Source organism: Anolis carolinensis, unplaced genomic scaffold (assembly GCF_035594765.1).
Source record: "Anolis carolinensis isolate JA03-04 unplaced genomic scaffold, rAnoCar3.1.pri scaffold_15, whole genome shotgun sequence".
Classification (NCBI taxonomy): domain Eukaryota; kingdom Metazoa; phylum Chordata; class Lepidosauria; order Squamata; family Dactyloidae; genus Anolis; species Anolis carolinensis.
In genome coordinates, this window is record NW_026943826.1 from 6669866 (window position 1) to 6693367 (window position 23502).

General features: G+C 40.0%; 2 protein-coding genes across 3 annotated transcripts in view; one reads left to right on the top strand and one right to left on the bottom strand.

The window, feature by feature from the left end:
* The window catches only part of ints11 (integrator complex subunit 11), a 25819-nt gene extending 11658 nt beyond the window's left edge, over nt 1-14161 (top strand). For both annotated transcript variants that reach the window (XM_008122822.3, XM_003228931.4), the window contains exons 11-18: nt 1131-1214; nt 3474-3563; nt 5685-5847; nt 6047-6154; nt 6295-6356; nt 10588-10730; nt 11486-11615; nt 13587-14161. In XM_008122822.3, coding sequence (XP_008121029.1) covers nt 1131-1214; nt 3474-3563; nt 5685-5847; nt 6047-6154; nt 6295-6356; nt 10588-10730; nt 11486-11615; nt 13587-13652 — 846 coding nt within the window. In that variant the 3' untranslated portion in view covers nt 13653-14161. The remainder of the gene's footprint in view (nt 1-1130; nt 1215-3473; nt 3564-5684; nt 5848-6046; nt 6155-6294; nt 6357-10587; nt 10731-11485; nt 11616-13586) is intronic.
* LOC100553477 (lysophosphatidic acid receptor 6) lies at nt 13188-23432 on the bottom strand. The gene is made up of 2 exons (XM_003228935.4): nt 20719-23432; nt 13188-17835 (listed from the first exon to the last, which is right to left on the bottom strand). The coding sequence occupies exon 2, from the start codon at nt 17722-17724 to the stop codon at nt 16723-16725; it is 1002 nt and encodes a 333-aa protein (XP_003228983.1). The 5' UTR covers nt 17725-17835; nt 20719-23432; the 3' UTR covers nt 13188-16722.
* Between the last annotated feature and the right edge of the window lie 70 nt (nt 23433-23502).

Here is a 23502-nt window from a genome sequence, read left to right on the forward strand (position 1 = left end):
GGAAGGCCAGGCTTTGGTGGCCTTGGGGTCAGATCTCCTAGATTTCCATTCCAGAGCCTTGCTTTTTTTGTATATACTCAAGTATAAGCCTAGTTTTTCAGCCCTTTTTTTAAGTCTGGAAAAGCCCCCCTCGGCTTATACTTGGGTGAGGGTTGGCTTATATCTGGGTCAGCTTATACTCGAGAATATATGGTACATTTATTATTTTTCTCTATTATTATTGGTATTGCATTTATTATTTTTCTCTATTATTGTTGCTACTATTACATTTATTTTACTCTATTTTTATTATTACTAATTCATTTATTATTTCACTCTGGTATTATTATAATATTTTTTTTATTTTACTCTATTTATTACTACATGAATTATTTTCCTATATTATTATTATTACAGTAGAGTCTCACTTATCCAACACTCGCTTATCCAACGTTCTGGATTATCCAACATATTTTTGTAGTCAATGTTTTCAATATATCGTGATATTTTGGTGCTAAATTCGTAAATACAGTAATTACTACGTAGCATTACTGCCTATTGAACTACTTTTTCTGTCAAATTTGTGGTATAACATGATGTTTTGGTGCTTAATTTGTAAAATCATAACCTAATTTGATGTTTAATAGGCTTTTCCTTAATCCCTCCTTATTATCCAACATATTCACTTATCCAACGTTCTGCCGGCCGGTATATGTTGGATAAGTGAGACACTACTGTATTAATACATTTATTATTTCACTCTGGTATTATTATTATATTTATTATTTTACTCTATTTATTACTACAGGAATTATTTTACTATATTATTATTATTACATGTATTATTTTACTCTGTTATTATTAAAAGGATACATAAGCACATTAACATTGAAGAAGATGAGAGTTGGACAGTCTTATCTTAAATTTGATCTTGATGTAAATATTCAAAAACATTTAACCTACTGATATCTCAATTCATGTAATTTTATTGGTATCTATTTTTATTTCTGAAATTTACCACCCTCGGCTTATACTGGAGTCAACGTTTTCCCAGTTTTTTGTGGTAAAATTAGGTGTCTCGGCTTATATTCCGGTCGGCTTATACTCGAGTATATACAGTAAATGTATTTTATTCTCTTCCTCTTCCTCAGGTTGTGTTTGCTACACCAGGGATGCTTCATGCCGGGCAGTCCCTCCAGATCTTCAAGAAATGGGCTGGAAATGAGAAGAACATGGTATGGGACACTGATGTTTCTCCTAATGCAATAGTTACTGTATATACTTGAGTATAAGCCTAGTTTTTCAGCCCTTTTTTAGGGCTGAAAAAGCTCCCCTCGGCTTATACTCAAGTAAGGGTCCTGGCCGGCTTCTATTCAGGTCAGCTTATACTTGAGTATATAGGTATTCAGAGTTGGACAGTCTTATCTTATTAAAGTCTTATTATTATCTTAAATTACAGTTTTATATAAATATTCAAAAACATTTAACCTACTGATGCCTCAAATAATGCAATTTTATTAATATCTATTTTATTTTTGAAATTGACCCGTAGTTGCTGCATTTCCCACCCTTGTCTTATACTCGAGTCAATAAGTTTTCCCAGTTTTTGTGGTAAAATTAGGTGCCTCGGCTTATATTCGGGTCGGCTTATACTTGAGTATATATGGTACATATAGATCCATGTACCTGTATATCTATATCCATATGTATATACATTATTTAACCTACTGATGCCTCGGTTAATAAATGTAATTTTATTGGTATCTATTTTTATTTTGAAATTTACCAGTAGCTGCTTCATTTTCCACCCTCGGCTTATATTCGGGTCAATCTTATAATCAGGCCAGTCTTTTTGTGGTAAAATTAGGTGCCTCGGCTTATATTAGGGTTGGCTTATACTCGGGTATATATGGGGTATATTTAAATTAAGTGAACTTGTATTCTATTGTCGCAGAGGCTAAGGCATGAACCAGTGGATTCAAATGACGACAAATTCCACCTAAACACGAGAACAAGTAGGACTAGACTTAATTCTCTTTCTTTGGAGGGTGTTTAAACAGAAATTGGGTGGTCATTTCTTAGGAGGGAATTAGTTGTGTATTCCTGCATTACAGAAGGGGATTGGACTCAGTGGGATTGGACTGTTTTTATACCTAAAGAACACATTGTTTTAAATTTTTATTATACTTAAGCTGTTGTTTTATCATTGGACTGTTGTATGCTATTTGTTGGTATTGAATGTTTACCATGTGTAAACTGCACTGAGTCCCCATGGGAAATAGAGCAGTATATAGATAAAGTTTTGTTGTTGTTGTTGTGGTCCTTTCAACTTTAAGATTCTAATGTCTCTGTGGTAAAGAATTTTGTTAAATGGAGTAGGCAAAAGCCACCAAACAAAACGTTTTGGACCTCTTAATGCTGTGGATGATTGCTTATATTTCCTGCTCTTAATTACTGTATATACTCAAGTATAAGTCAACCCGAATATAAGCCGAGGCACCTAATTTCACCACAAAAAACTGGGATAACTTATTGACTCGAGTATAAGCCAAGGGTGGGAAATGCAGTAGCTACGGATAAATTTCAAAATGAAAATAGATACCAATAAAATTTCATTAAGCGAGGCATCAGTAGGTTAAATGTTTTTGAAGATTTACCGTATTTCAAAGAAAAACAATAAACTAGCTCTATAAGTGGAAAATTAGGGACAACAAAAATAATATGGTATCAACAATAACCTAATAATAATAATAATAATAATAATAATAATAATAATAATAATAATAATAATAATAAAAACTTCATTTGGATCCCACCCTATCTCCCCATGGGGATTCAGGCCGGCTTCCAACATAGTAACAGGCAAACATTTAATGCTTATATAAACAATGCAGAGCTAGATATAGATCTATAATTATAGATACTAATTTCACATATGCATTTCCCCCTGAAACGTTTGCAAATCCCCCCTGTGTGTGTATGTGTGTGTGCATTTCCCTTACAATATTTGTAAGCCCTATACATATATATATATATATATATATATATATATATATATATATATATCTAGACATGTCTATACATATTTGTGTGTTCATTTCCCCCCTGTAATATTTGCAAGCCCTATATATAGGTAGGTAAGAATATATTCATATCTATTCAGACATCTCTCTTTATATAGATATTTGCAGAGACTTGCAAACATGAGGGTAAGTTCATATATAAAAATAATGTATATGTATGGCTACAGATACACAGGTACATGGATCTATATGTATAAAGGATTTGCAAAGACCTGCAAACATATGAGGGGAAATTCATATATAACATTAATGCCATATATTCTCGAGTATAAGCTGACCCAAATATAAGCCAACCAGGACCCTAAGCTGAGGGGGGCTTTTTCAGTCTTAAAAAGAGGGCTGAAAAACTAGGCTTATACTCGAGTATATACAGTAATAATAAAATAATAATTTTCTCTGTATTGTTCCCAGGTGATTATGCCAGGATATTGTGTGCAAGGAACGGTGGGACATAAAATCCTAGGTGGGCAGCGGAAGCTGGAAATGGAAGGAAGACAAATTGTGAGTAGAAAGTTTGAAAGAAGAACCTCTTACAGTTGTTCATTGTGTTCATGCTCCCCTGATCCCCTTTTGTCTCTTTTTTATTTTATTTATTGTGTCAGAAGTGAATTGAGATGACAGTTATAATGTATAGAAAAACCACAAAGTGTGTTAAAATATGAATATAAAAACTAAAAACAATTACTGGTAATCGCTTTGGGGTTGGATTTGCAATAACTGGGAACTGAAAGTACATTTGGGAGCATGAGGGGAAGGCAAAGGGAGGGCGCACCTTGACTCTCTTGTGCTCCTCGGAGCCTTCGGTCAGGAGGAAGGCGTCCTGCCCGTCGGTGCCCTCGACACGCAGGAAGCAGTTGGTGGTGTGGCCGATGCCGGAGGGCAGGACCTTGTCCCACAGCATGGCGTTCATGACGGTGCTCTTCCCGTTGCTGGTCCTGCAAGCGGGGAGAAGCGCTGCGGGAATGAGCCTTGGTTCTTCCACCAGTATTTACAAACCGAGTACTGTATATACTCGAAGATAAGCCTAGTTTTTCAGCCCTTTTTATGAGCCGAAAAAGCCTCCTCCGGCTTGTAATTGGGTCAAGGTTAAGCCGGCAGCGGAGCCTGGAAGCCGTTGCTTGCAATATATGATATAGTTATCTCTCCTCTTACCCTCCCTTATCAGTGTTTTCTTTTCCAAAGCCTCCCTTGCTCTTAACCAAGGGAATGTTTTGAAAAGAGAAAGAAGCCCTTGCAAGTCAGGAAGAATATGTATAAATCTATTAATCTTATAAAAGCATTTCCCCCTGAAATATTTGTTAATCTCTGCTACAGATATATAGGCATTTCTCCCTGCAAGCCTTTGCAATCCCTGTGTACCTTTATATTTGTATCTGTCTATCTATCTGCAAATCCTATATACATATAGATAGCTAGAGATTTCCATGTACAGTAGAGTCTCGCTTATCCAACTTAAACGGGCCGGCAGAACGTTGGATAAGTGAATATGTTGGATAATAAGGAGAGATTAAGAAAAAACCTATTAAACATCAAATTAGGTTATGATTTTACAAATTAAGCACCAAAACATCATGTTATACAACAAATTTGACAGAAAAAGTAGTTCAATACACAGTAATGCTATGTAGTAATTACTGTATTTACAAATTTAGCACCAAAATATCACGATGTATTGAAAACATTGACTACAAAAATGCGTTGGATAATCCAGAACGTTGGATAAGCAAGTGTTGGATAAGTGAGACTCTACTGTACCTGTATAGCTGTATCTATATGGATACATTATTTTATATATGAATTCTCACCTCAGATGTTTGCAAGTCTTTGCAAATCCTATAGGTAAAGGTAAAGGTTTCCCTTGACGTTAAGTCCAGTCATGTCTGACTCTGGGGGCTGGTTCTCATTTCCATTTCTAAGCCTAAGAGCCAGCGTTGTCCATAGACACCTCTAAGGTTATGTGGCCAGCATGACTGCATGGAGCACTGTTACCTTCCCGCCGGAGCGGTACCTATTGCTCTACTCACATTGGCATATTTTCAAACTGCTAGGTTAGCAGAAGCTGGAGCTAACAACGGGCGCCCATTCCGTTCCCGGGATTTGAACCGGGGACCTTTCGGTCTGCAAGTTCAGCAGCTCAGCACTTTAACACACTTCGCCACCGGGGCTCCTTTTGCAAATCTTATACAGATATAATTATTTATATAGGGAGAGGTATCTAGATAGATATGAACATAGGGCTTGCAAATATTGCAGGGATTTCATTGGAATCTATTTTTATTTTGAAATTGACCTGTAACTGCTGCATTTTCCACCGTTGTCTTATACTCGAGTCAGTAAGTTTCCCCAGTTTTTTGTGGTAAAATTAAGTGCCTCGGCTTATATTAGGATCGGCTTATTATTGAGTATATACAGATTTTGTACAATCTCTAAAAACAAGACAGCCTGTTCAAACATATTCTCCCTAATAGGTTGCTGCTCATAAGGTCTTGTGTTTTTCTGCTGATTTTTCTGCTGATGTTCTACATTCGAAGTGAAAGGGAAGACAGCAGGGAGAAAGAGGGGAGCTAGAAGCTCATCCTGCCCCAATTGACGTGTGTCTTCTTCCTCTCTTGTCACTCCTAGTTAGAGGTGAAGATGCAAGTGGAATATATGTCCTTCAGCGCCCATGCGGACGCCAAAGGCATCATGCAGCTCATCCGCCAAGCAGAGCCGCGCAACGTCCTCCTGGTCCACGGCGAGGCCAAGAAGATGGAGTTCCTCAAGCAAAAGATCGAGCAGGAATTCCGTAAGGATGGCCCTGGGATTGTAGCCTATTCCAAGGTTTTTGGCATGGACTCAGTTCCCACCCACGCAACACCGAGTGTCTTCACTCTGAGAAAGAGACCGAACTGTCTCTCCCCATCACCTGGAAACTACATGCTGAACTGATGAACTTTTAATCTGACCCACATTCTTGTGTTTCTTTCACGCCTTTTCTCTGGCAGACGTCAACTGCCACATGCCTGCGAACGGAGAGACGGTGACGGTTTTCACCAACCCCAACATCCCTGTTGATGTTTCTCTTGGACTGTTGAAGAGAGAACTCAGTATTGGTAATGTCAAGTAGGAGGCTTAGAAGTCTGGGAGGGGTCTGCCTAGGTACCAACGTGTTTAGAGGTTTTTAATTAAAATAGAGGCTCTTTCCTTGGAGGATTTTTGATAGACTTCTTGGATCTTCTTTCCCTCGTGGCAGGTCCTGTGCCGGATTCCAAGAAGCCAAAGCTCATGCACGGAACCCTGATCATCAAGGATAATGTAAGGGAAATTGGGGAGGATTTATCGTTATTCTGTTCACTATTTATTGTTCTTTTGGTTAAATATTATTAAGAATCATTGTCCAGGAGTTTAATATCCTTCTAATATCCAGTAACATGCTATGCTAATAATCTATATATATAAAAGGGTAATGAAATTTCGGCCTAGGACAAAACAACAAAACTACCCATCCCAGAAACACTAAACTTGGCAGCACAACCTCTCATCCATGCCTCTGCGTTCATACAACAAAAAGAAAAGAAAAGTCCTAATTAGAGGGAGAGGAATAATTGTTTTTATCCAATTGCTCCCAGTTAGAAGGCTAAGCTTTGCCCACTTGGTCTCCTAGCAACCCACTCAGCCCAGGGGACAGGCAGAGTTAGGCCTCACTTAGGCCTCTTCCCCACTGCCTATAAAATACAGATTATCTGATTTGAACTGGATTATATGGCAGTGTAGACTCAAGGCCCTTCCACGCAGCTATATAACCCATTTATAATGGACTTAATGTCAGGAGAAAACCTTTACCCTTTACCTTAACTACCACCAATTCCTCAAGACTTTATTTCCCATACCACCATACTTCGCCACAGCAACGCGTGGCTGGGCACAGCTAGTATTATATATATATTATATATATATATTGTATATTACAGTAGAGTCTCACTTATCCAACACTTGCTTATCCAATGTTCTGGATTATCCAGCGCATTTTTGTAGTCAATGTTTTCAATATATCGTGATATTTTGGTGCTAAATTCATAAATACAGTAATTACTACATAGCATTACTGCGTATTGAACTACTTTTTCTGCCAAATTTGTTGTCTAACATGATGTTTTGGTGCTTAATTTGTAAAATCATAACCTAATTTGATGTTTAATAGGCTTTTCCTTAATGCCTCATTATCCAACATATTGGCTTATCCAACATTCTGCCAGCCCGTTTATGTTGGATAAGTGAGACTCTACTGTACATATAATATTGATAATAATATTATAATGTAATACAATATACAGTGGAGTCTCATTTATCCAACACTCGCTTATCCAACGTTCTGGATTATCCAGCACATTTTTGTAGTCAATGTTTGCAATATATCGTGATTTTTTGATGCTAAATTCATAAATACAGTCATTACTACGTAGCATTAATGCATATTGAACTACTTTTTCTGTCAAATTTGTTGTATAACATGATGTTTTGGTGCTTAATTTGTAAAATCATAACCTAATTTGATGTTTAATAGGCTTCTCCTTCATCTCTCCTTATTATCCAACATATTCGCTTATCCAATGTTCTGCCAGCCCATTTATGTTGGATAAGTGAGACTCTACTGTAATACTAATAATAATACAATATAATCATATTAATTATATATTACATGTAATATTAGTAATAATATTACAGTATAGTGGTATAGTACAATATACTAATATATAATGCTGATATTTTGTTATGCTAATAATATAATATATTGTATGTACATATAATTTGTAAGCTGCTCTGAGTCCCCTTCTGGGTGAAAAGGGTGGGGTATAAATGTTGTAAATAAATAAAATCCTGCAGTACCTTAAGGAGTTTAATTATGTACTGGACATACCAGGGCTATCCAGAAAGTAGGTTACATTTTGGAATTAAAAATGAACAAAGTATAGGAGAAAACATTTACCATAAAGCATGAGGAAGAACGGATCTGATTTTATGTTTGAAATGTATATTTTTTAATTCATAATGTATTTTAATAGTTTTAACTGTTTTATGTGCTGTTTTATATTGGTTTGTATGGGCATCTAATTGTTGCCACTGTTGTTGCCGCTGCCTTGAGTCCCTTCGGGTGAGAAGGGTGGGATATAAATGTGAGAAATAATAAATAAATAAATAAATAAATAAATAAATATGCAGTTGAAAGCCACACCCAAATACCACATCTCACATACTCGCCATTCAAATCTAGGCACTTACCATAGCGATTTTTTTTGTGTGTGTCAGGAGCAACCAGAGTTGCTTCTGGATTGAGAGAATTGCCCGTCTGCAAGGACGTTGCCCAGGGGACACCCGGATGTTTTTGATGTTTTACCATCCTTGTGGGAGGCTTCTCTCATGTCCCCGCATGGAGCTGGAGCTGATAGAGGGAGCTCATCCGCACTCTCCCCGGGTGGGATTCGAACCTGGCAGCCTTCAGGTCAGCAACCCAACCTTCAAGTCGCATGGCTTTTATCCCCTAGGACACCAGAGGCTCCATACCATAGCAATGAATGAGCTTGGCAACTCCTTCCCCACTAAATTCTGCTGCTTGCTTCCTCAACCACTTGTTTCTAAAAATGGGGGGTGTGGCTGGCAACGCAGCATTTTGGTTGAGGACGCAAGCAGCAGAATTTAGTGGAGTTGCCAAGCTCATTCATCGCTATGATAAGTGCCTAGATTTGAATGGCGACTATGTGAGATGTGGTATTTGGGTGTGGCTTTCAACTGCATATGTTAAATGTTTTCTCCTATACTTTTTGAGAGTGCAAGTGGCAGAGTTTTGTGGGGAAGGAGTTGCCAAGCTCATTCATTGCTATGATAAGTGCCAAGATTTGAATGGCGACTACGTGAGATGTGGTATTTGGGTGTGGCTTTCAACTGCATATGGTAAATGTTTTCTCTTATACTTTTTGAGGGTGCAAGCGGCAGAGTTTTGTGGGGAAGGAGTTGCCAAGCTCATTCATTGCTATGATAAGTGCCTAGATTTGAATGGCGACTACGTGAGATGTGGTATTTGGGTGTGGCTTTCAACTGCATATGGTAAATGTTTTCTCTTATACTTTTTGATGGTGTAAGCGGCAGAGTTTTGTGGGGAAGGAGTTGCCAAGCTCATTCATTGCTATGATAAGTGCCTAGATTTGAATGGCGACTATGTGAGATGTGGTATTTGGGTGTGGCTTTCAACTGCATATGGTAAATGTTTTCTCTTATACTTTTTGATGGTGTAAGCGGCAGGGTTTTGTGGGGAAGGAGTAGCCAAGCTCATTCATTGCTATGATAAGTGCCTAGATTTGAATGGCGACTACGTGAGATGTGGTATTTGGGTGTGGCTTTCAACTGCATATGGTAAATGTTTTCTCTTATACTTTTTGATGGTGTAAGCGGCAGGGTTTTGTGGGGAAGGAGTTGCCAAGCTCATTCATTGCTATGATAAGTGCCTAGATTTGGATGGCGACTACGTGAAATGTGGTATTTGGGTGTGGCTTTCAACTGCATATGGTAAATGTTTTCTCTTATACTTTTTGAGGGTGCAAGCGGCAGAGTTTTGTGGGGAAGGAGTTGCCAAGCTCATTCATTGCTATGATAAGTGCCTAGATTTGAATGGCGACTACGTGAGATGTGGTATTTGGGTGTGGCTTTCAACTGCATATGGTAAATGTTTTCTCTTATACTTTTTGATGGTGTAAATGGCAGAGTTTTGTGGGGAAGGAGTTCCCAAGCTCATTCATTGCTATGATAAGTGCCTAGATTTGAATGGCGACTACGTGAGATGTGGTATTTGGGTGTGGCTTTCAACTGCATATGGTAAATGTTTTCTCTTATACTTTTTGATGGTGTAAGCGGCAGAGTTTTGTGGGGAAGGAGTTGCCAAGCTCATTCATTGCTATGATAAGTGCCCAGATTTGGATGGCGACTACGTGAGATGTGGTATTTGGGTGTGGCTTTCAACTGCATATGGTAAATGTTTTCTCTTATACTTTTTGATGGTGTAAATGGCAGAGTTTTGTGGGGAAGGAGTTCCCAAGCTCATTCATTGCTATGATAAGTGCCTAGATTTGAATGGCGACTACGTGAGATGTGGTATTTGGGTGTGGCTTTCAACTGCATATGGTAAATGTTTTCTCTTATACTTTTTGATGGTGTAAGCGGCAGAGTTTTGTGGGGAAGGAGTTGCCAAGCTCATTCATTGCTATGATAAGTGCCTAGATTTGGATGGCGACTACGTGAGATGTGGTATTTGGGTGTGGCTTTCAACTGCATATGGTAAATGTTTTCTCCTAGACTTTGTTCATGTTTAATTCCAAAACGTAACCTACTTTCTGGATAACCCTCGTAGTTATCTTCCCACCCTTCGCTGTGGCTGGGCATTTGGTGTTAAACTGTTGATGCTACCCCTGAAATCCTGAGGTCTCTTGATAGAGAGTTCTTCAGTCTCTTTGGCTTTGGTGTTTACATCCAGGCCTCCTCCTTTCTCTCCCGCCAGAGCTTCCGCCTGGTCTCCCCGGAGCAAGCACTCAAGGAGCTGGGGCTGGGAGAGCACCAGCTGAGGTTCACCTGCCGCATCCACTTCCAGGACCCTCGCAAAGAGCACGAGGCGGGCCTTCGCGTTTACAACCACCTCAAGAGGTGGGTGATTTCGACCCGGATGGGAAAGAGCAAAGGCATCCTTCCGTTCAAAGTTTGGTTTTGGGAGTGTTTGAGTATGACCAACACATACTCTTAAGTTTATTGTACAGTGGCTTTAAGTAGTTTCCAACTTACGGTGACTTATGGTGACCATATCAGAGAACTTTTTAGGGTTTGAGAATGTTTTAGGGATCGCCCAGTGGGTTAAACCCTTGTGCCGGCTCAACTGCTGACCTGAAGGTTTGCAGTTCGAATCTCCGAGTCAGGGTGAGCTCCTGTCTGTCAGCTCTAGCTTGTAGGGACATGAGAGAAGCCTCCCAGCAGGATGGTAACACATCCGAGCATCCCCTGGGCAACGTCTCTGTAGATGGCCAATTCTCTCACACCAGAAGCAACTTGCAGTATGTTCTCAACATGATAAAAAAATGGCAGTGAAATTAAACAAATGCAGTTAAGTTGAATAAATGGTGTCCTTTGGGTTCATTGAATCATAGAATCATAGAATAGTAGAGTTGGAAGAGACCACATGGGCCATCCAGTCCAACCCCCTGCTAAGAAGCAGGAAATCGCATTCAAAGCACCCCCGGGGTTCACTGAACAGCCTTCTTCTTTAAGGTGAGATTTCCCAGTCTTGATGCCTAGGAATATTGCCTTATTTTTTGAAGTGGAAATTCTTGTTCCCGGGAGGCAAAACACAACATTTGGTTTCCCAGTTTACATTGCCAGTATAAGTTTCAGTGCGTTTATGTTCCCAGTGTCCTGAAGGATTATTCTGTTCAGCACCTCTCCGACACTTCTATCATGGTGGAGTCCATTCTGATACAAGTTACAGTGCAGTCAGAAGACCCTGCGACCAAACTTCTGCTGGTGTCATGGACGTACCAGGTATGTAGTAGTAATAATAATAGCAATATAATAATAATAATAATAATAATAATAATAATAATAATAATAATAATAATAATAATAATAATTCGCCCATACATCACACAGTTCTAGACACTTGGGAATTGTCTGACATATGATCCAATACGACAGCCAGCAGAGTAATCTTGTTTGCTGTGTACTTAGCTTGTTATGTATCTAATAATAATAATAATAATAATAATAATAATAATAATAATAATAATAATAATAATATACCAGCATAGTGATCTTGTTTGCTGTGTACTTAGCTTATGTATGTAATATTAATAATAATAATAATAGTAATAATAATAATAATAATATGCCAGCATAGTGATCTTGTTTGCTGTGAACTAATCTCATTGTGTATCAAATAATAATAATAATAATAACAACAATAATAATATGCCAGAATAGTGATCTTGTTTGCTGTGTAGTAATCTTGTTGTGTATCAAATAATAATAATAATAATAATATGCCAACATAGTAATCCTGTTTGCTGTGAACTAATCTTGTTGTGTATCAAATAATAATAGGAACAACAACAACAATAATAATAATATGCCAGTATAGTGATCTTGTTTGCTGTGAACTAATCTTGTTGTGTATCATATTATAATAATAATATCAATAATAATAATAATAATAATAATATGCCAGAATAGTGATATTGTTTGCTGTGTAGTAATCTTGTTGTGTATCAAATAACAACAACAACAACAATAATAATATGCCAGCATAGTGATCTTGTTTGCTGTGAACTAATCTTGTTGTGTAGCAAATAATAATAGGAACAACAACAACAACAACAATAATAATAATAATAATAATAATATGCCAGTATAGTGATCTTGTTTGCTGTGAACTAATCTTGTTGTGTATCTAATAATAATAATAATATCAATAATAATAATAATAATAATAATAATAATATGCCAGCATAGTGATCTTGTTTGCTGTGAACTAATCTTGTTGTGTAGCAAATAATAACAACAACAATAATAATACTAATATGCCAGCATAGTGATCTTGTTTGCTGTGAACTAATCTTATTGTGTATCAAATAATAACAACAACAATAATAATACTAATATGCCAGCATAGTGATCTTGTTTGCTGTGAACTAATCTTGTGTATCAAAATAATAACAATAACAGTAATAATATGCCAGCATAGTGATCTTGTTTGCTGTGTAGTAATCTTATTGTGTATCAAATAATAATAATACATTTATTACCCGCCTCTCCCTGTAACTCAGTCTAATTTTGCAGCAACCACATATACATCATTGTTTTACACACATTACCCCCTTCACCCTTCTGTCCAAGAGTTTGCTAAAGAGGCATTTAATATAAATAGTAAGGGACAGTTCCATTATGTTTGGACCTGGAGGAACCATGTTCATCAAACCCATAAAAGAAAAATCAAATTTGTAAAGGTCTGACTTTATAGAAATATAAAATGTGTGTCTAACAGAATAAGTCATAATTCCAGTAAAAAAAAAAAAATCAATTAAAACACTTCCCAAAGTCACCACTCTGAAGCATACAAAACTTTCAAAATCAACAGTTTAATACCAGCAGTAGTAGAAAATATTTTTAAATGCTTAGCATCTTGATTAAAGCACATTGGAACCGTCGAGTGTGCGACGTTTGGACTTTGGAAATTTGGAATCATTATAGCAAGATGTGTTCAAGGAGTTTGTATTGGCTTCCTCTGAGGCTGAGATAGTGTGACTTGTCATCCAATGGGTTTCTATGGCTGTGTGTGGATTCAAACTCTTGTCTCGCACTCTGACCATTTATTACACCACTTTGGACGTTATTTAATGGATTCTCCTCTCTTGCTGCATATTAATGTGAAGGTTGTGGAATAGGAGAGCTCTTCAATACCAGTAAGAAACCCACAAATACTTTAAATATATATCTGTATATTGATCTCTTGTGTAGGATGAAGAAATGGGTAGCTATGTGACCTCTCTCCTGAAGAAAGCGCTGCCCCAAATCACGGCATAAGCCCCGGGTATGTTTGGGAGGCCAGAGAGGAGAAAACCTCAGACTTTTCTTAAATACTGTAAATATTGGTGCTACTAACGGGGGTGTGCCTGTGTATACGCATTTTAAAGAAAAAAAATAAAGATATTTTCTAATTTTTTGGCAACCTGAATGGCATGTATACCAATATTTCCATATCCTGGGGACCTTAAAACACTTGGGTTAATTGCAACCACAGGCTGGTAATTCGGGTTGATTAGTTTCAGCGACTCTCAGAAGAGTGTAACTTGGGAGAGTTTGGCCCATGAGTTGGTCTTACTTTGTGTTTTCTCCTGGAAGTTGAACATTTGCTGCTCGGCATAAAGCTCCTGACTCTCAGCAGGCCAGTATTTCTACATCCAAGGAATATTGGAGGATATATTTCTATGGACTATGTGTAAAAGAAATTGTGACTATACTGCTGATTGTGTTTTTTGAAGTCACTGCTTTGAATACTTAAAAAAGAGTAAATTTCTGTTTTTTGTATTATTCATATTTGTGTTGCATATTTTTGAAGTGGCTGGACTGTGCGTTGTGTTACTGGGTTACATGCACTGAACAATCTGCAACATGTGTTGTCGAAGGCTTTCATGGCCGGGATCACATGGTTGTTGTATGTTTTCCGGGCTGTATGGCCATGTTCCAGAAGTATTCTCTCCTGACGTTTTGCCCACATCTAAGGCAGGCAACCTCAGAGGTTGTGAGGTATATATGTCCATGTTCCAGAAGTATTCTCTCCTGACGTTTCACCCACATCTATGGCAGGCATCCTCAGAGGTTGTGAGGAATATATGTCCATGTTCCAGAAGTATTATCTCGACATTTCACCCACATCTATGGCAGGCATCCTCAGAGGTTGTGAAGTCCGTAGGTCCGTTGACGCAGGGACTACAAATACACAACACTCACGGGCGCTTAACTCTGTGATGCATTCATAACTGCGACATAGGATTCCAGCCAGCCTTCCCATATACATATACCTCACAACTTCTGAGGATGCCTGCCACAGATGTGGGTGAAACGTCAGGAGAGAATGTTGCAGATTGGGGTTGTTGTATGTTTTCCGGGCTTTATGGCCATGTTCGAGAAGTATTCTCTCCTGACATTTCGCCCACATCTGTGGCAGACATCCTCAGAGGTTGTGAGGTCCATAGGTCCGTTGACGCAGGGACTACGAATACACAACACTCACGGGCGCTTAACTCTGTGATGCATTCATAACTGCAACATAGGATTCCAGCCAGCCTTCCCATATACATATACCTCACAACCTCTGAGGATGCCTGTCATAGATGTGGGTGAAACGTCAGGAGAGAATACTTCTAGAACATGGCCATACAGCCCGGAAAACATACAACAACCCCAATCTGCAACATTCTCTCCTGACATTTCGCCCACATCTATGGCAGGTTTCCTTCCGTAGAGATGTTCAATGTGTTGTTGAAGGCTTTCATGGCCAGAATCACTAGGTTGCTATGAATTTTCCAGGCCGTATGGCCATGTTTCCAGAAGCATTCTCTCCTAACGTTTCGCCCACATCTAATGGCAGGTTTCTCTCTGTAGAGATATTCGATGTGTTGTCAAAGGCTTTTATGGCTGGAATCACAGAGGGCTAGAGCTAGGGAAGGAGACAGGGCCTCCTTCCAAGAGCCTGAAACAGGGCTGAGCCTCTATACCTCTCCTGAGAGGTCTTTTAGGACCAAAGGGTAGGGCTAGGGGTGGGGGCGGGGCCTCTTCCCAAGAGCCCGAGACAGGGCTGAGCCTCTATATTTCTCCTGAGAGGGCTTTTAGGACTAAAGGGCAGGGCTGGGGCGGGGGCGGGGCCTCCTTCCAAGATCCAGAGACAGGGCTGAGCTTCTATACTTCTCCTGGGAGGTCTTTTAGGACTAAAGGGCGGGGCTAGGGGTGGGGGTGGGGCCTCCTTCCAAGATCCTGAGACAGGGCTGAGCCTCTACCCTGTTTCCCCTAAAATAAGACATCCCCAGAAAATAAGACCTAGTAGAGGTTTTGCTGAATTGCTAAATATAAGGCCTCCCCTGAAAGTAAGACCTAGCAAAGTTTTTGTTTGAAAGCATGCCCAACGAACAGAACACCAGAGCATGCAGGATTGGTAAATGTGCATACCATAGAGTGTTGTGCATGGAAATATTGGTAATAACAAGAAATTCTTGATAGGATTCACAGTTTGTCTGGTTATGCTGGTTTGTGATGACAACTACTGTACAGTATATAATAAATGTTCATTTTTTTGTTCAACAATAAATCTGAGTTCTTCTTCATGGAAAAATAAGACATCCCCTCAAAATAAGACCTAGCACATCTTTGGGAGCAAAAATTAATATAAGACACTGTCTTATATTCGGGGAAACACGGTATATTTCTCCTGAGAGGCCTTTTAGGACTAATGGGCGGAGCTAGGGGTAGGGGCGGGGCCTCTTCCCGAGAGCGTGAGATAGGGCTGAGCCTCTGTATACCTCCCCTGAGGTGCTTGTTAGAACACGGCCCCTCCTCTAGCCCCGCCCCCTGTGTCCTGGCAGGTGCCGCAGGACAGGGATAGAAGCTCAGCCCTGCCTCAGAGCTTTTAACTCCGCCCATCCCAGTCCTGGTCCCGCCCACCTCCCCCTCCCAGCCCCGCATCTTGGACTACGGGAGAGGCTCAGCCCCGCCCTCTTGAGTAGGAGCCACGCCCACTCCTCTAAACCACGCCTCCTTTTGCTGCATCATATTTTTTCTGGAAAGAGGGCGGCAGACCAAATAAGTTTGGGAACCACTGCTGTAGAGTTTCCTCTTCCTTCAGATGCGTAAAACTAAGCTCCAACCAAAGTCTGGATGAGCCTCACTAAATCTGCCCGACAGATGGCCACCCAGCTTTGATGGTGTCTTATATCTATCTATCTATATCTCCTCTATGGCTGGTTGGCCATCTGTCGGGAGGGCTTTGATGGTGTGTTCTTGCTCGGTATAATAATAAGGGTGTTGGACTGGATGGCTCTCTTCCAAATCTATGACTATATGAAAGTATGCATCTCTTAGATCTATTATCTTAGATCTATTATGTGGTTATTCTTCTCAGTTCGGCAGTACACTCACCAACTTGACCACCGCAGATAGTATAGACCAGGGTCTTCCTCTTGCGGAAACAAATAGGCCAGCGCCACTTTAGGGCAGCCGACGTGAAGTAGTACAAAACGGGGTTCAGGCAGCAGTTGACGCTGACCAGTGCCAACGTCACTCGGCGCATCTTGTAAATGAACTCGGCGAAGGCGCAGTCCTGGATCACCCCGGCTCGCATGAGGAAGTGCAGCAAGTGGGTGAGGTGGTAGGGAAGGAAGCAGGTGACGCAGATCACGAGGATGAGGTAGATGGTGCCCAAGGCCTTCCTCTTGTGGGCGCTGCGGGGGATGTGGGCGATCCGGTGGGCGATCAACGGGTAGCTGACTAAAATGATGGCAAAAGGGACAACAAAGCCAAAGACCAGGGCGCAGACGTTGTAGGGCATCATGCGACCCGTCCAGCTGGCCGTCGCGAAGTTCTCAAAGCATAAGGTGACCTCGTTCTTGGTGGAGTGGAGCGGTCCCCCGAGGACCAGCGGGCTGGCGACGCTCAAAGCAGCCACCCAGAGGACCACGGCCACCATCCGGTAGTGGGGACTCTTGATCCGGATGTAAGCGAAGGGGTACAAGACGGCCACGTAGCGGTCCACGCAGATGCAAGTGAAGAAGGCGATGCTGAGGTAGATGTTGAGGAAGTACATGCATCCTGTGATCCGGCAAGCCACGTCCCCAAAGACCCAGTCGTTGTGGTTGAAATGGTAGTGGATCCTGAAGGGCAAGATGCAGGCAAAGAGGGTGTCCACCACGGCCAAGTTCACCAGGAAGACGGAGGAGCGAGGGGTCTTGAGAACGTTGTAGGTCAGCAGGTACAACGCGGCTCCGTTTTCGAGGAGGCCCAGAACAAAGACGGCGCTGTAGATGACGGTGAAGAGGGAATACTGGAAGTCTGCTTGGAGCTTGCACTTCGAGCTCGCGTTGGCAGGCCAAGTCGCGTTATCCATTTTCCTTTTTTTTGTTTCTTCTGGAGATCAGATGCTTCTGTGCATGTTGCCTTCAAAGAAGAAGTCAACTTCGGTGCTTAAGCCTTGGCATCCAGAAATAGTTTTACTGTCCTGGTTGCCAAAGATGTGAAGAAACAACAAAATAAAAATACAACCATGAACTGCAATAAAAAAGAAACACTGTAATAATGGGTTTTAGCTACATTTCTAATCTATATATATAAATGGGTGATGGCATCACGGCGACCAACAAAACAACAAAACTACAGGCCCCCCAACCTCGAAATTTGACAACACAACCCATCATTTACGCCTCTAGGTTGATACAACAAAAAGAAAAGAAAAATAAAGTTCTAATTAGAGGGAGAGGAATAATTGTCTTTATCCAATTGCTGCCAGTTAGAAGGCTAAGCTCCGCCCACTTCGTCTCCTAGCAACCCACTCAGCCCAGGGGACAGGCACAGTTAGGCCTCACTTAGGCCTCTTCCACACTGCCTATAAAATACAGATTATCTGATTTGAACTGGATTATATGGCAGTGTAGACTCAAGGCCCTTCCACACAGCTATATTACCCATTTATAATCTTGTATTATCTGCTTTGAACTGGATTATCTTGAGTCCACACTGCCAAATAATTCACTTCAGTGTGCATTTTATACAGCTGTGAAGAAGGGGCCTCATATAATCCAGTTCTAAGCAGATAATATAAGATTATAAATATACAGTAGAGTCTCACTCATCCAACATAAACAGTGTCCTCTATCCTCACCACTTTTACAGTACACAAACAACCAAATGCATACTAAACATAAAGACAACCATACAACAGATATTCAATACCACCACTACCTCAACAATTTCTCACCAACACCACCAAACAACGCCACAGCAACGCGTGGCCGGGCACAGCTAGTCTATATATATAAAAGAGTGATGGAATCACGGCAGCGGACAAAACAACAAAACTAAACATCCCACAACCTCGAAAACTGACAGCAAAACCCCTCATCCACGCCTCTAGGTTGATACAACAAAAACTACCACCAATTCCTCAATACTTTATTTCCCATACCACCATACTTCGCCACAGCAATGCGTGGACGGGCACAGCTAGTGACTATATGATCTATTGCTGGTTGGCCATCTGTTGGGAGGGCTTTGATGGTGTCTTATATCTATCTATCTATATCTCCTCTATGACTGGTTGGCCATCTGTCGGGAGGGCTTTGATGGTGTGTTCTTGCTCGGTATAATAATAAGGGTGTTGGACTGGATGGTTCTCTTCCAAATCTATGACTATATGAAAGTATGCATCTCTTAGATCTATTATCTATATCTGATCTATGGTTAAATGGCCATCTGTCGGGAGGCTTTGATGGTGTCTTCTTGCTCGGTATAATAAGGGAGTTGGACTGGATGGCCCATTAAATTCTCTTCCAAATCTATCTATCTATATATATATAAAAGAGTGATGGAATCACGGCAGTGGACAAAACAACAAAACTAAACACCCCACAACCTCGAAAACTGACAGCACAACCCCTCATCCACGCCTCTAGGTTGATACAACAAAAACTACCACCAATTCATCAATACTTTATTTCCCATACCACCATACTTTGCCACAGCAACGCGTGGCTGGGCACAGCTAGTTTGAGCTTCTAAAATAAGAACTGGAAGGTCCCACTTGAATGCCTCCTGAGCTGTTATGGACTGCTGTCACCATAATAGTATGCTAATAGGAGCTGGAGTACTATATTGCATTAAAGGCTCAGGAACCCTCTCTAATTCTCAATTCGATGACCAGTAGCAGTAGTAGTAGTACAGTAGAGTCTCACTTATCCAATAATAATAATTTCATTTGTACCCTGTCCTATCTCCCCATGGGGACTCAGGCCAGCTTCCAACATAGTAACAGGCAAACATTCAGTGCCTATATAAACAATGCAGAGCTTGATATGGATCTATAATTATATATACTAATTTCACATATGCATTTCCCCCTGAAATGTTTGCAAATCCTCTCTCTATATATGTGCATTTCCCTCCAGCAATATTTGCAAACCCTATATATTTATGTTTATATCTATCTAGAAATCTCCCTCCCTCTCTCTGTGCATTTCATCTGCAATATTTACAAGCCCTACATACAGTAGAGTCTCACTTAACCAACATTCGCTTATCCAACGTTCTGGATTATCCAATGCATTTTTGTAGTCAATGTTTTCAATACATCATGATATTTTGGTGCTAAATTAATCAATACAGTAATTACTACATAGCATCACTGCGTATTGAACTACTTTTTCTGTCAAATTTCTTGTATAACATGATGTTTTGGTGCTTAATTTGTAAAATCATAACCTATTTTGATGTTTAATAGGCTTCTCCTTAATCTCTCCTTATTATCCAACATATTCGCTTATCCAACGTTCTGCCAGCCCGTTTATGTTGGATAATTGAGACTCTACTGTATATACTAATTTCACATATGCATTTCCCCCTGAAATGTTTGCAAATCCTCTCTATATATGTGCATTTCCCTCCAGCAATATTTGCAAACCCTATATATTTATGTTTATATCTATCTAGAAATCTCTCTCTCTCTGTGTGCATTTCATCTGCAATATTTGCAAGCCCTACATACAGTAGACTCTCACTTAACCAACATTCGCTTATCCAACGTTCTGGATTATCCAACGCATTTTTGTAGTCAATGTTTTCAATACATCGTGATATTTTGGTGCTAAATTAATCAATACAGTAATTACTACATAGCATCACTGTGTATTGAACTACTTTTTCTGTCAAATTTGTTGTATAACATGATGTTTTGGTGCTTAATTTGTAAAATCATAACCTATTTTGATGTTTCATAGGCTTCTCCTTAATCTCTCCTTATTATCCAACATATTCGCTTATCCAACGTTCTGCCGGCCCGTTTATGTTGGATAAGTGAGACTCTACTGTAATAGTAAGAATAGTGACTTACCTATTTGCTGGTCTTCTTATGTTTGTCTACTAACAATGGTTGTCTCCAGGTTGCAGCACCTTGATGCCTCTTTTTGAACTTTTGGATGCTCTGAGTTGCCGTTTCTGTGAGTCTTTTTGCAAAGCGAAGGGGCCGCCTACTCTTTTGCTTCGTTGCAAGAAGCCACAGGAAGCAAAAAGCAAAGAGCTGAGGTTGCCAGTTAGATAGAAAGAGCAACCAAGTCTGTTGATCTGAGAGAGATAATATTCTCTTCTTGCCAAGAAGAAGAGAACCTGCCAATATATAATATTATGGATTTTTCAGATTTTGTAATATTTGGATATACGTAACGAGATCTCTTGGAGACGGGACCCAAGTTTAAACACTGAAAATTATTTATGTTTCATATACACACTAGCTGTGCCCGGCCACGCGATGCTGTGGCGAAGTATGGTGGTATGGGAAATAAAGTATTGAGGAATTGGTGGTAGTTAAGGTAAAGGGCACTCCATGCAGTCATGCCAGTGGCCACATGACCTTGGAGGTGTCTATGGACAACGCCGGCTCTTCGGCTTAGAAATGGAGATGGGCACCAACCCTCAGAGTGTGAGTAGAGTAATAGGTACTGCTCTGGTTGGAAGGTAACGGCGTTCCATGCAGTCATGCCAGTGGCCACATGACCTTGGAGGTGTCTATGGACAACGCCGGCTCTTCGGCTTAGAAATGGAGATGGGCACCAACCCCCAGAGTCGGTCACGACTGGACTTAACGTCAGGGGAAAACTTGAACACGCCTATCTGTATTTTATAATGCGTTTTATGAATGTCTTATGTAAGTTAATTTTTTAACTGATTTATAGTGTATTGTACAGTTTGTATATGTGTGTTTTATTGTAAGCCGCCCTGAGTCCCCTGTTGGGTGAGAAGGGCGGGATATAAATATTGTAATAAATAAATAAAGGTTTTCTCCTGACATTAAGTTCAGTCGTGTCTGACTTTGGGGGTTGGTGCTCATAAAGCGGATGAGATTCTAAATGGGTTATATAGCTGTGTGGAAAGGCCTTGAATCTACACTGCCATGTGATCCAGTTCAAATCTGATAATCTGTATTTTATAGGCAGTGTGGAAGCGGCCTAAGTGAGACCTAACTCTGCCTGTCCCCTGGGCTGAGTGGGTTGCTAGGAGACCAAGTGGGTGGAGCTTAACCTTCTAACTGGCAGCAATTGGATAAAAACAATTATTCCTCTCCCTCTAATTAGGACTTTATTTTTCTTTTCTTTTTGTTGTATCAACCTAGAGGCGTGGATGAGGGGTCGTGCTGTCAATTTTCAAGGTTGTGGGGTGTTTAGTTTTGTTGTTTTGTTGGTCGCCGGGATTCCATCACTCTTTTATATATATAGATAGCCAGAAGGTAATTCTTTTTTTTTTAATAGTTTTTATTGAAACTTTGTTAATACCTGAAAGTGATATGGGGGCTGTAAACTAAAGGAAAAGTTAATGAGGGAAGGTTGGGTGTGGAGGAAGATGGAGTGGTAAGGAAAAAGAAATGGGATAAGGATAAAGGGGGAAGGGTGGATATGGATTGAGGCGAAAGGATCGGGAGTACTGGCTATTTAGCCAGGGGAAAGTTACCTATGCTCTGGGGATTGGGGGTAGGGTGGCTTCCGTTCTTCTCTTCCAATGTGGTTTCTTCTATCTTCATTCATATTCTTTTTTTTAGATAATCTTCAAAATCAGTCCAGTTTTTATTTTATTTTATTGGCCTTGCCGGAATTGTCCTTTAACCAAAAGGTTAAATTGTCCATATCTCTTATTTCAATGATTTTATTTATCCATTGATCTTTAGTGGGGGTTTCTTCTGATTTCCAATATTTCGCCAAAAGCATCCTAGCAGCCGTTATAAAATAGGTGAAAAGTTTATCTTTATTTATCTCAATTTTAACTTCATAATCGTACAACCCTAACAGGAGAAGTTCCGGTTTCAGAATCATATTTAATTTAAGAATCTTATTATCATTTTCCAGCACTTTTCAATTTTTTTACAGCTCCACCACATGTGAAAGTAGGAGCCCACTTGATCCTTACACTTCCAGCATCTGTTATTGTTATTTTTGTACATTAGGCCCAGTTTTTTCGGTGTTAGATACCACCTATGTATTAATTTTAACCAGTTCTCCTTTAGATCTGAAGCATATGTGTAATTCTATATCTAACAATTTGGGACAAGGCACAAAGGTTGTGTCCGCTGAACTGTCTGAAAGCAAGGGGCTCAATATCTCAGACAGACATTTGGAAAAAGTTGGATTTTTGGAGTATTTTGGATGTTGGGATAATGGGATACAATAGCGTCCTCAATATTCTGATAGATACAGAGAAATCAAAACAATCAAAGAAATAAAAAAGATCAATAGTCGTGATTTAAGGAGCGATATCAAGTGGGTTTATTGAGGTACAGTAGAGTCTCACTTATCCAACACTCGCTTATCCAGTGTTCTGGATTATCCAACGCTTTTTTGTAGTCAATGTTTTCAATACATCGTGATATTTTGGTGCCAAGTTCGTAAATACAGTAATTTCTACATAGCATTATTGTGTATTGAACTACTTTTTCTGTCAAATTTGTGGTATATCATGATGTTTTGGTGCTTAATTTGTAAAAGCATAACCTAATTTGATGTGTAATAGGCTTTTCCTTAATCCCTCCTTATTATCCAACATATTCGCTTATCCAACGTTCTACTGGCCCGTTTATGTTGGATAAGTGAGACTCTACTGTATTTTGGATGTCGGGATAATGGGATACAAT

Coding starts and splice junctions, on each gene's coding strand:
- LOC100553477 (XM_003228935.4), bottom strand. CDS start 17,724: ATGGATAACGCGACTTGGCCTGCCAACGCGAGCTCGAAGTGCAAGCTC.